Source organism: Rhipicephalus sanguineus, chromosome 1, assembly GCF_013339695.2.
Source record: "Rhipicephalus sanguineus isolate Rsan-2018 chromosome 1, BIME_Rsan_1.4, whole genome shotgun sequence".
In the NCBI taxonomy this organism is placed as follows: domain Eukaryota; kingdom Metazoa; phylum Arthropoda; class Arachnida; order Ixodida; family Ixodidae; genus Rhipicephalus; species Rhipicephalus sanguineus.
In genome coordinates this window covers 142,501,468-142,514,534 of record NC_051176.1, presented here as the reverse complement: position 1 = coordinate 142,514,534, position 13,067 = coordinate 142,501,468, and the positions used below count along the sequence as shown (strand labels likewise).

General features: G+C 50.0%; 1 protein-coding gene across 1 annotated transcript in view; it reads left to right on the top strand.

Annotated features, from left to right (window-relative positions):
• Window positions 1-12,719, top strand: part of LOC119399295 (LIM domain only protein 3) — a 32,717-nt gene extending 19,998 nt beyond the window's left edge. The window contains exon 3 of the mRNA XM_037666113.2: window positions 9,450-12,719. Within this exon, the coding sequence (XP_037522041.1) occupies window positions 9,450-9,705 (256 nt within the window). The 3' untranslated portion in view covers window positions 9,706-12,719. The remainder of the gene's footprint in view (window positions 1-9,449) is intronic.
• Window positions 12,720-13,067: the final 348 nt, after the last annotated feature.

Here is a 13,067-nt window from a genome sequence, read left to right as displayed (position 1 = left end):
GTTGTGCGCGCTCTGTTCGGTCTCAGGTGGCTCTTGCAGTATGTGCGCCGTCTAAATCCTTGACTTATGCGCCTGTTGCGCCCGACGTGCGACTTTTCAGAAATTTAATCGGCCTGCACCTCGTGCGCGACAGAACATTCCGTGGTACAAGAGCCCTGACAGAGGACCCGATGACAGATCGTATTGCTGGAGCGTATTTTTCTGTTGAACCAATAATGGGCACGATCCGTAAAGACGCAGCATGACGCCTGAAGAAGGGGCGGATGAGTTCGTTCAACAGCGTAGCCTGCATTAAGAGCAGCGGGCATATGGATTCTCGCTTCCCTTTAGAGCTGTAGAAGTAGCGCTTTTCTTTTGCCTTCAACCACATCTCTCTCTCTCTCTCTCGATCGCTCTCACTGTAGCTCTTGACTTCCTTAGATCGAACTCCAAAATCAGGGTTTCCCTTCTGTCAGGATAACTTTGAATAAATATATGAAAAGCTAAGCTTGGTCGTGAAGTGCCGCGCCATTCCTTGTTAGCTTTCCTTCAAATATGACCTGAATGCCTGGGCCCTTTAACCGGTAAACTTGTTTATCAGTCATGCACTGCTGATCGCACAAAAGACCGTGTGGGATTCACGTTGAAAAATTGTCTTCAAAACAGCTGGCCTGCATCGCGCGTTTCTCGCTTCTGCGTTAAGCGAAACTTCTCGTGCGCTTCTCTCGCCCTATAATTTCGTCGGTCCTCTCTCCTCGAATTAAGGCAGCATCTTTCGTCGCGCGAGCAGTTTCAAGCGAAGTTAACGGTGATTATATCTCTAATAATGAAATGTAGGCTTTCTTTTTTTTTTTACTTTTTTTTTTCATTGCACGTGACGCAATCCATAGCCATGAATCGCCCATGCAGAGGCAGAAAGCTCACAACTTGTCTCCTCTCTTCGACGTGGAACACGAGATTAGCGTCGCCCTGAAAATACTTATCACGTCGCGCAAAAAGAATAATCTTTGAAAGAAAAAACAGTGGGGCGGCTCACGGTACGGTTCAGGACGTCTCTCTTGGTATAGTTTCAATTTTAGTATTGTTAATACTGCCCCGCCACGGTGGTCTAGTGGTTACGGCACTCGACTGCTGACCCGAAGGTCGCGGGATTGAATCCCGGCCGCGGCGGCTGCATTTTCGATGGAGGCGAAAATGTTTGAGGGCCGTGTAATTAGATTTAGGTGCACGTTAAAGAACCCCTCGTGGTCGAAATTTCCGGACCCCTCCACTACGGCGCCTCTCATAATCATGTCGTGATTTTGGGACGTCAAACCTTACATATTATTATTATTAATACTACTCTCATTTTCTATTTTTCTTGTCACCTCTCGCGTCCGCGCTCCTCCTGCAGTTATTGACTTATCTTAAGCCACGTATCGGACGCGGAGCGAAGCCAAGCTTGTAATTCGAATGAGACGAGGTCAGGATGCACTGTTTTACGACAAAAAGCGGCCGTATTTAATACACACATCAACCGTTACACATAGCGTTGAAAGAACCGTCGGCTTCGAGTTATGTTCGTGCGTGCGTGTGTGCATTGATATTCTGTGGCTCGCCGTGTACGCGTTCAGTGGTGACGACGACGGCGTTTGTTCGCGCGCATGGGGCGCGCTGACTTCTTTCCAAACCGTCGACAGTCGTGTTTGGCGCCCCCTGCGATTCAGATTAGCATATACGCGCGTTCCGCCCGTCGCCGGTCCCTGCTCTCGGCCGTGGTTGGCGTGCATGTGCTTTCGTCCTTTCCTTTTTCTTTTCTTTTTTCAAATCTCCATGTAGAGGCCGCCTGCTCTCAATCAGACAAGTGACGCCGGGCTCCGTCCTGATTTGCATAGATTCGGCGCGCCGCCGTACAAATTAGATTTCAATTGCGTGCGATCGGCTGTGTAACGGGCATCGATCGGCCTCGCGTATCGTCCGCGCGCACTATACGACACTTTTCTTCATGTTCGCGTTTAGGCACGAGAGCAGTTCAGCGCCTCCTCCGCATTGCTGTACCGCTCTCAGATCGAAAAAATAAATAAAAAGAAGACAGAGAAGAAAAAAAAAACACGTCAACGATGGGTCCGCTTGCACGATCGTATCGATATTACTGCGCTCGTTGGATTATTCGTGGCCGGGCTAATCATTATTGCTGTCCGGGATGCGCGTAATATAGCGCAGTCTGCCGTCTTCGGTGTGCCAAGCTATTATTCGCAACCTAATTTTCTCTCTCTCTTGTTTTTTTTCAGTGTTTCCGCAGGAAACTATTTGCAGATGGAGGTATTTGTAGATGTAGATCCGAACAGGCAGTTTCTCGCTCGAGGGAGTGAGTGAGTGAGTGAAACAACTTTATTTGGTCAACAATAGACGCGAGTAAACTCCAGGGAGCAGAATAAATGAGACGGACACCTCAAGTTCTTAGAACTGAGGTGTTGGGCGGATTCGTCGAGCTTTGCAAGCGTGTAAACATCGTTAAAGGGGCCCTCCACCACATTTTTTGAAGCGCCTACATCGCTGCTGACCGCATCAACGCGTAGTGGCGCTCGCCAGAACTATTGCGGGCGGAAATGACGAAGATGAGCGCTGGCCTATGATTGGATAAATGTAACGTTAAAAGTAATAGCGGCGTTGCATCACAAAGGGGTTATTATTGGGTTTAGTTTTTCTTGAGCATGCTTTTTTCACTGAACACCAACTAGACAGACGATCTTAGACATTTCAGCTTTAAAACTGCAGCGCCCGGCAAAGAATGCACCGAACGCCACGGCGCTGGAGGGAAACGTGCTCGGGACGCTCCAGGCGCCGTTGTTTGTAGAAACTGGAGGAAAAAAAAATGTAAGAGCGTTGATATAGACGCCGTCGCAACAAGAAACATGACTAAAACTAGAAAAAAATGTAGAGGCGTTCACGATCTGCCTCGTTTCGCACGCGCAGTTCACTCTTAACGCACCACATTGTTTGTTACTATCGCAACGGCGTCATCAATACGTTGGAAAGAACGGCCAACATTGTATGCAAGCTTCCCGTACGTAGGATCTTTCAGTTCATTTCATTGGGGCGCCATCAGACGTCACAGGGCGAATGAAACGTGGTCAGATGACCCCGCGAAAATCGAGTTGAGGGTAGGCCTCCATTTTATTGTATTTTGAGTGTTCTAGGCTGAATAACTTCGAACTGCGCGCCCCTACCGCTGCCGTTCTTGCTGCACTAATCTCTTCAGCCTTCCGTCTACGCAACCCGAAAGTAAAAACTGTAAAACAATGAAGTCAGGAAAAGTGGTAGAGGGTCCCTTTAAAGGAGAGAGAGCGCGAGGCACGTAGCGAGTTGGTCTCGTCTCTCTCTCTCTCTCTCTCTCTCTCTCTCTCTCTCTCTCTCTCTCTCTCTCTCTCTCTCTCTCTCTCTCTCTCTCTCTCTCTCTCTCTCTCTCTCTCTCTACTCGTGACGCCTGTCCTTATCGCTGCTCTATGTTTCTTCTCGGTTTTAGTCGCATAGAACGCTATCGCGCATTATTTCACTGTTATCATCAGCCTCGATAAAGTTCTCGCTTATGTGTGGTGTTTAATTCCTTTCGATAATAATCATGTTACATCACTTCCACTTCGGTGTCTGGTAGTTTTACTCGACTGATTCTGGAGTCCCGTAAGCTTCACCACTCTTTGAATGCTGCCAATGATCGCGAGCTTGCAGAGGTTCTCTTACATATAAGACGCGTGTGAGCACACGCAGCGTTAGTTCGAAGTTGTGCAATTCATGACGCGCATGCTTCTGGGAGTCTAGTTCCATTGCGCGTGTTTTCCAGTGTTGCGTTCCTAAAATGTGTTCGAGCAGTAATGTGTGTGGACGCAAACCACCGGCTTACGCTCACCTAAAGCTGTCTAATAATATATGTTCTTTGTAGTAACGCAACAGCGGCTGTGGAGTCATTCAGCTGACAACGAGTTCGCGAGTTATAGGCATTCTGCCAGGAATTTATCAGATTTCTGACTTCCATTTCTAAGGCACAATATGCACAATCTCGGCGCAGTGATTTGCAAGTGTCTCTGAGCCTCTGTCATCGCGCGTTTGTGCGGCTGAAGATTTGCTTAGTAAAGCTGATTACTGGGCGAGGTATGTGAGTCGTATTCCTCGCGTGTTTTCGTTGTAGAAGTCGCCTGTTTCCAACGTCACACCAGCGCGAACCTCCCTCAAACTTGGGGAGGGCGGCGGCACGCCGGCTGACGGCCGAGTTTTGGCACCGTTTAACCTTCTCCTCGTCGTATATGCGCAGCATCTACAGTCCACGAAATTCGGTTTCGGAAGAGCCCGTTCCTCAGTGCACAAGTTGTCATTTGCTTTCTACCATCACTTCTGGGTCGTGGTAAAGGTATCGCAGTTATGATACATGTTATATATACTTTGTCCTTACGGACATTATCTGGCGTGACAAGTGAAGCTCGCCAGCGCAGCGGCCGGCCCGGATGTGGAGACGGTCGTGCCTTTCGCGCCGACGTCATACAGCTTCGCGATCGTCCACCGATCTGGCGAAATATCACACGGACCCACTCTTTCACTGGCACTTGGTGGAAAACACTGCTTTTCGGCTCCCAAGGTCGGGTAAATTACGAACACGAACCGCAAGATGCTGTGCCCGCTAGTGTTTTCCGTTGGTGCCAGTACTGCTGTACTTTGTTCCCGTAAAAGTAAGCGCTCGGAGTAACATCGTATTCTCTCTCCCTCTCTCTCTCTCTATGTGTGTGTGTATGTGTGTTGTGCGGCACTCTAGGTGCTTGTGACATTTGGTACTCTACACTCGGTGGAGCGTTTGAACCAAAGACGTGTTCCATGCGTCGTGCCATGCCGGCGGGCGAAGAACCTTTGCAGCGCAAGGCAATGGTCCGTCGCTGCGCTTTCGGTATTTATGCGACGATGTCGATGTCGCCACTGCGTCTCCCTGCAGTACGTCGAATGGAAGGTGATGACAATGTGCGGTTGGCTTTCAGGAACGAATAGGATTCCACGGAAAGGACAACTTCACATACCCCACGTCTTTATGTTCGGTCTTTTCCAGCATTGTCGCTCCCGTTGTCAGTGGGGCAAATACGGGGCAGCGGATCGCACACGCACGCGACGTAGGAGATGCTGTCGAAGAAGTACTTTGTACAGTGAATGAAGGAAAGAAGGCGACTTTTAAGGGCTCGTTTTTCTTTGTTAGACACTTTGTTGTTAGACACTCTTTCCCGAAGGTCGCGGGATCAAGTCCCGGCCGCGGCGGCTGCATTTTCAATGGGGGCGAAAATGTTTGAGGCCCGTGTACTTAGATTTAGGTGCACGTTAAAGAACCCCAGGTGGTCGAAATTTCCGGAGCCCTCCACTACGGCGTCTCTCATAATCATATCGTGGTTTTGGGACGTTAAACCCCAGATATTATTAGACACTCTTTATTGTCTGTTAGTTCGCACTAATTTTGTACAGTGAAGTAATACTGTACCTAATCCTCTGTTCGTGGCGTTTTGCGCTAAATGTTGCCTTCTCCATTCCCAGAGTTTGCGAGTGCGTCTGTTCGTCCGTTACTCGTTTCGCATCTGCAGGACTCATCAGTTCCGTTCTGATGACTTCTCTAAGACGAGTTTTTGTTGTTGCGCATGTAGGCTCGAATTAAGGGCAGGCGCTACACGCTCAGTTGGCAGTACTCCTCCTGAAATTTTTGCCTATTGCTGTGACTCTCGTGGGAACTTAATTTCTTTTCTGAAAGAGCAGTCAAGCAGTTCTAGTTGTATACGGCTCGAAATAGATAAACGCGACGCCATTACTCGGACGTAGGTGTTGCTGTATAAAAAGTACGAGCAGTGTCGGAGAGGCACAGACACTCGTATAGTCCTTAGCTTTCAGCTTTGTTGCCATTTTCTTTCGCGATAGCTCTTTTTACGATGTCACTGAAGCTAAATGTTCCGTGTGTTACACATACGGTCACAACAGCAGCGAATGCGCGACTGCGTCCTTGAGGCGTGAGCGATGAATCGGCGCTGTAATGTGGGGAGGGGGCGTCAAAACCGGGCCAGCGCGGACCTAACGTGCGCATGTGTGGGACGCGAGCCGGTGCGTATACTGCACCATACGCGTCTGCCGGTATTGGACCTTACGCGAGCGTGGTCCATCAACTCTGGCGGTCGGCGAAGTACGCGGAACCCGTACGGCACATGCGCGCGCTTTACCGTTGTCGCCGGCGCACGCGTGTTGCCGAAGAAAGATGGCGAAGAACGGAGCTGCAGGAGAGGTACGTGGAGCAAGAAAGCAGAAAACGCGGGGGCAGAAGCGGGGAGGGACAAAATTTAGGAGTGCCCGAGGGGGACCTCCGAACGCAACCCATATTACTTGGGGCCCGCGTATCTCGCCCGAGGGCTTGCTTGCTTGTGTGGCGCGTATTATTTGCTCCGAACCTATGTGTGTGTGTGTTCGTGTGCGCGCGCGCACACACGCGCGCTCGTCTTTTTCCTTTTTTTTCTTTCTTTCTTTCTTTTTTTTGTCTCGTCGCCCGACGCCCCGAGATAGGATCCCGCCGGCGAACGGTGGCACCAACACCACTACTATACTAGTACGTCTGTCTGTCTCTCTCTTTCTCATATATAGAGATATACATCAATATATATATATCACCGGCCGCCGCGCCGCCACCCCCCTCGGCCGCCCCCGATCACCGAAATTGGTTTCCTCCTTTCCCTCTGCTGTTCCTCGCGCGCGCGAGCGCGCGCGGACGGAAAACAGCGACATGACAGAGCGGGCGTGCGCGAGTGGCAGCGGGGAGGGAAGATTGTGGTGCGCGGGGCGCCGAAAGGGGGTGGGGGGGAAGCGAAATCTCATATCGAGGGGCAGCCGCCTATATGTATAATGGTAATAACAACAACAGCGCGGCGGCGGCGGCGAGCGAGGCACGGAGGCAGGGCTTCATTCCGTGTTACCCGATCTCATTTTACAACTGGGAGCCTGGAGGAGCGCCGCGGCCAACTATCGTCGCTTCCGCTGCTCTGGGCGCCACAAAGGAAATGCAGAGGCGAGAGATCTTCGTCCAGAGCAGGGTGGGAAGAGAGGCTCTGCAACATGGCGGCGGGTGGACCCGGGTCTCGTCGCTGCGGAGGAACAACACGGGCCTCCGCGATGTAGCCGCCGGCTCCCCTGGACGTCGGAAATTTGGACGCGCCTGTATCTCGCAGCAGCGGCTGCCGTAGGAGAGGAAAGATTGGTCGATCCTGCTCGGGCCTGCGCGTCATTGTCTGGCCTGAAAAGTGCGCCAGCGCACCTTTAGATCCTTCACTGCATTCGGGATGAGCTAACCGCTTCCCCCCCCCCTTTTCCATCCCCTCTAAGAAAAATAAAAGAAGGTAATAATAATGCAGTGGCTCGAATGAGTCGCACTCTCCTCCCGTAGTGCAGCCGGTTTTTTTTTTCTTTTCTTTTTGTACACCTCGTCGTACGCCCTGTCCTCCTTTACGAACGTGAGTGACCGTTTTGCGGTGTGGACGGAATTGAAGTTTCCTGACAGGTGTGTGGTACGTAGTTCGACAAGGCGTGGGATATGTGGTTGCAAAAAAGGAGTGAGATTGAGCGGGTGCATCACCCTCAGAATAGAATGGTCGCAATGACTGTGTAGTTTAGATTTTTTTTACACTCACCATTTCTTTCCACCTCCTCCTCCCTACCGTTATCACGAGTCCACACGTATATTGGCCAGGGTTTCTGTCTGCTTCTCTAGATTGGCGAGTCTCGTAAGCAGCTCGGGTTGGGTTCGTGCTCTTTATTTTTTTTTTCGCGATTTATAGCCGTTGTTTCTATTGCAGAAGTGTTTAGTTCGCTTCATTAAACGAGCATGGGCATGCCACCACCTCTTACTAGAATATTGTTTCCTTAAAGTATTGCTCTAGACACCCAGCAACCATTCAGGTTATGCTTCATGCCGCCATGACAGCAGTGTGTCCAGAAAAAAAAAACGTATATGAAACACGTGAAATCCTGTGCACCTTAACTGGTGCTCACTTCACGGACATGCTGCCCAACGTCAAGCACTTGTTCACTTGACAGGGTTCAGAGGAGGTAGCAGTCGCGTTCGGTTACACGTGTCTGATTAGATAGTTATCATCTTTGTGGCATTGGCCGCAGCTAGCAGATCGACTCTCTTTTTCCTCTGTCTTCTTAGAACATTAAAGTTGCACTACTTCCGCGTAACGTGCACCCTGAACATTATGTTGCCCGTCCTCGGGCACGAGCTCGCGCTGTCTAGACGCATTACGGGAACACACCCCGCAACCCACAAAGACGCTGTGCCCCATCTACAACGCCAAGCCCCTTCCTTGAGTTTGATATATTCGGACCTTGGAGGACTCACCTGCGCCACCATACTCACGGGCAGCACCATGTAGGCTGAGGAGGTGTCCATAGCATTGACCATAATAATCAGCATACCCACGCTCAAGCGCTAGCCCGTGTGGCGCGGGTACCGCATGATCAAGGCGACGTTGCCACTGAGGCGGAATCCACGTTACTACAACACCTTACTAGCACACTACATGCTTACTCGACGAACCTACGGATCCCAGACACATCTCTCACTCGCGAAGATGTCGTGTCATGGCGACAGCTTCAAGCAATTTCATTCGTGTACATCTGCCATGCCTTACACCCCACACTGTTCTCTTACAAATGGTAAACTGGCTTGTAGCATAGCGCTGAAACAAACGAGGACACAGAAGTACTACAGGGCGAACACTTGCGTTTGGCGCAATATAGGCATGGTCGCTTTTGCGCCAGAAAACCCGACACAAACAACCAACCGAACACAAGCGCCAACTTTCAACAACGAAATTTTATTTCCAGGATCGGTCATATATACGCACACAAAATCACATGGCAGTGATGACATTGACAAATCGATGACGAAAATCGTTGTTGCAAGTTAGCGTCCTGTATTTCTTCTTTGTCCTCGTTTGTATCCGCGCTATTTACAAGCCAGTTTACGATGAACCAACAAGCCCATATTGGTACCCTTGTCTCTTAGAAATGCCCCGACTGCGAATAATATGCCTCATTCTGCTTCATAACTTCTGAATGACCCCATGCGCCCAGCACTCCTGAACAGTGGGTGGCTGTAATTAGACCCGCGTGAGCAGCGCAGACTGCATGGTGTGGTGGACCCGGTCTGCTCAGGGCGTAGGAGTCCTGTAGTATAACTGCCTTTCTGTTCATTTGTCTTCTTACCGAATAAAGTCTGTTCCTCCTGCTGCAGATGCTAAGTGTGCGCGGATTGCACATTTCGTGAAAACCATGCAAACGAGCATTAAGTCCTTTTAAGCAGATTCTTTTTATGCACGGGCGAATCGTCCGGTAGCTATGTCACTCATCATACTCTACTTGAGTGCAAAGAACGCTTGGGCCTTAGTGCTTGACCGTTTGGTAACCACCGTTCGTCCCTCCGTTCGCAGGTTGTTCGGCACGTCGGGTGCCTGCTCGGGCTGTGGCCAGATGATCCCGGCCAACGACTACGTGATGCGGGCCGCGCAGAACGTCTACCACGTCAAGTGCTTCGCCTGCGTCAAGTGCCACAGCCAGCTGGTGCCTGGCGACCGGTACAACCTCGTCAACGGGAACGTGCTCTGTGAGCAGGACTGCCTCAAGATGCTCAAGGGCTCCCCGGCCACAGTGCGCAAGGGCAAGGTGCGCGCCGCCATCAAGGTCTGATGACGACGCCTCTCCTCCACGCGCGGCCCGCTGCCGCCAGCGAGCGCGCACGCACCTCCTCCTCCTGCTCCCGGACTCCCAAGGCCCGCTCCCGACCCTCGCCCAGGACCGCGACCCACTGCAGCGTCTGCATCCCGTGCTTCTTCAACCCGGGTCCCAGGGGGAGGCCACAGTCAACGGCGGCAGCAGCAGCAAAATACACACCGGGGCTCCCCTGCCGCAGCTCTTCTAATGCATCCGTTTGACGTCACGCACCAGCTGTGTGAGGAAAGCGAAGGCCCGTGGGAGCAGCAGAACACCTCTCGGCAAGCCATGTAGTCGAGTGCTAAGAGTTTTTCGAGTCTGATTGCTATCCACCGGGGGAAGAGTATGTCATCCATACCGCGGACAAAGAAGGAAAAAACAATTATAGTAGGTTCATTTACGACCAGCGGCAAGGCATAGCAGTGGGTCGTAAGCGGAATCAATTTTTGAATAAAGAAATTCGGCGGTAGGTACCCTACTTTTTCATCGATGAGAAAGATCACTGGTAGGCCACCTGAAGTTGTTGGGAACCGCGGAAAGAGGTTCCAGGGTTGACCTGTGGTAACATCGGGGACGCATACGTCGCTGCCGTTGGTGAAGGAGGACCTCGGGCGTTGTCCATTGTCGGTTGCCGCCGCCGTCGTTCTGAGGCCGAGCGGCTTTGTCTGTTCGGGGTGGCCTGCAATAAGAATGCCATCCGGCGGCTGTGCAGCGGGCGAAGCCGCCGACGGAAGCCGCGCACAAGAGGGAGGAGGAGAACCACTGCGACACGCCGGACTGCAGTTCTCGAAAGCAGCTGGAAAAAAAAAAGAAAGAAAACACCCCTTCATCAGACATCTACAAAACACTCTGAGCTTATTATTTCATGCTTTCTTTTATTGCTTTTCTCTTGGCCTCCTCCTTTGTTTTGTGGTGTGGAAACGAAAAGACGGTACATCTTATTCCTCGTGTACTTTTTTTGTACATACGTCTTTACTTCTATCGTGAGATCTAAGATCTGATCCGTGCTTGTGATGTCAATCCAGCAGCGAGACAGGAAATATACACAAACGCCACTCCACTTGTCGCACGCGGCTATAGCTCCATTCTTTGTCTGACAAAGATACAACTGGTTCGTCAAGAGTTCGCGTAGTCTGAACACTGAGACCGCTATGCAACTACAAAAAGACAGGAAAGGAAAACACTAAGGCAGCGTCGGATCCGAGGATAATGTTCGATCACGTCAAGGTGGAACATTTAAGGCTCGCTGGGGCGACAGTCGCGCTGTTCACTTCCTTCGGAAAAAGACTTGCTTGGTATTCGCGTTCGCGTTGGCGCCGTGCAGAGAAGCCTACCCTACATGCTATACGGTCGGCCGTTCCCCCGTCGCGCATTCTTGTAGGAGCCGACTGATTTTTGAACGTGTCTCGTGGAGGAATTGAGGGGGAGAGGGAGAAAAACACTTATCAACAACACGCCTAAGCTTTCTTTCTGTGGGCCCGGCGCATTTTGTCATCCCAGCTACCCATCACTTTTTCTTCTTCTTTCTTTACAAAAGTTACATGTAGTTACATGCGATCGCGATGTCCCGTGTGAGCGAACTTCGCTCACGCGACCACTTCGTAGTTCGATGTCAGTATTTTATGTTTAGAGAAGGAGTGGTTGTAATGTTTCGCTTGCAGAGCAAGGCACTGCAATTTGTCCAATCCAGGGGTTGGGGGCGGGGGAGGGGGGTGATAAAAATTCGGCCGACCTTTAAAAAAGTGAAACAACTGTTACCACGCGTTTTGTGCAAGAAGAGAGACAGGGGAAAAAAAAAAAGAAAGATGCAACGGCAGAAGCAGTAATTCATCTCATTGAAACGCACTGGCTTTTATTTTAATGCATTTAGTTTTTTCTCTGACTTAAGCCTTGTATAGCACCGTGACGTTTCCGCGTAACTTGTGCGCTCCCTCACCCAAAAACCAGAGGCGCTCTGGTTTCGACACGTTGCTCGGCCTGGCCGAGCCACCGCGACCTTCATAGGCCGCAGGTGTTTGCCCTCCTCCCGTGCTATATATAAATATACATATATATAATATACATAAAGACAGGAAACAATGATCACGATGCGCTCTTTCAAAAAGAGCGGCACACCAGACACACCACACACATACATGTGCGCGCGTCCACGCGCACATTCACACACTCCGCGTTACACACTTGCGCATTGCGCTACGCTTTTACACACATAACAGAGCGAAGGAGCAACAGTTATTGCTCCAAAGGCGGCTGGGGCAGGAGTTGAAAAAAAAGCAATATGGCCGAAAACAACAGTTGTCGCATCTTGTGAATACCGTGTGTGGAAGTGCAAAAAAAAAAAAAAAACGCGATTCCTCATTTTTATATATATATGATGTATATCGTCGCTGTTCTCTCACTTTTTTCATTTGTTTCTTCTACGTCATGATTTTTTTTTAACTTCGTAGACCGTATAAGTTTTTCTGTTCTATCGCTGATGGAACAGATGAATGAAATAATGAACTAAAACAATGTGATGACAAAAGCAGTGATTCAAGCGTGCTCATCCAGCCCCTGCAAAGCTTTAAAGATGCTTGTTCATGAGAATTTTTTTTCCGCTTGATTTATTCGAATTGTTTGGCCTTGAACCTCTTTGTCGTTTCTCCAACTCTTCGACGGCGACGAACTGATGATCTTCCTCCGCCTATAGGAGGGCACATGAATGGCGACACCCTCCTCCCTCCTTTTCCTTCCGTCTGCATCATTGTTTAAAGACCACAGTCACTTTACTACTTTGTCCAATGATTATTATCGTCTCTCATTGCTACTTTGAATCTGCTTTCTTTTTTTTTTTTTGTCTCATTGTGTCCTTTATTTAAGAAGAGGCAGCCACCAGTTTTTTATTGTCTTCCTTCTCGCCTTTTTTTTTTTTTTGGCATTTGTGATGTCATTATATAAATATATATAAATAAAACATTTTATTTGAAATAAAAGGTTCGACTGCTGTGTAACACGCCTCCGTACTTGTATCTCACCGTACAGAGCCGTCGCAGCAACTGCTCAACTGGAAAGCGGCTGCAGACTCTCTCAAGCACGCTGCAAATGTTTGGTGGTTGTTTGGAGACGATCATAAAAAACGGCAGACTGGCTCTCATTCCGGTCTCCGGAATTCAGTAGATTATTTAGGACAGTTGGCATGCAATGGACCGGTCTGATGTCCGCCAGCAGCCAAGACCGTGAAAGAAGAGGAGACAAAGAGTTTTGGTTTGCCTTTGCCGTTTGCGGAATACTGGGTTATCGGTGGTGTAAACGTGAGCGGCCGGGATGGTGGCGCTGATCTCAACCACATGAACACATAT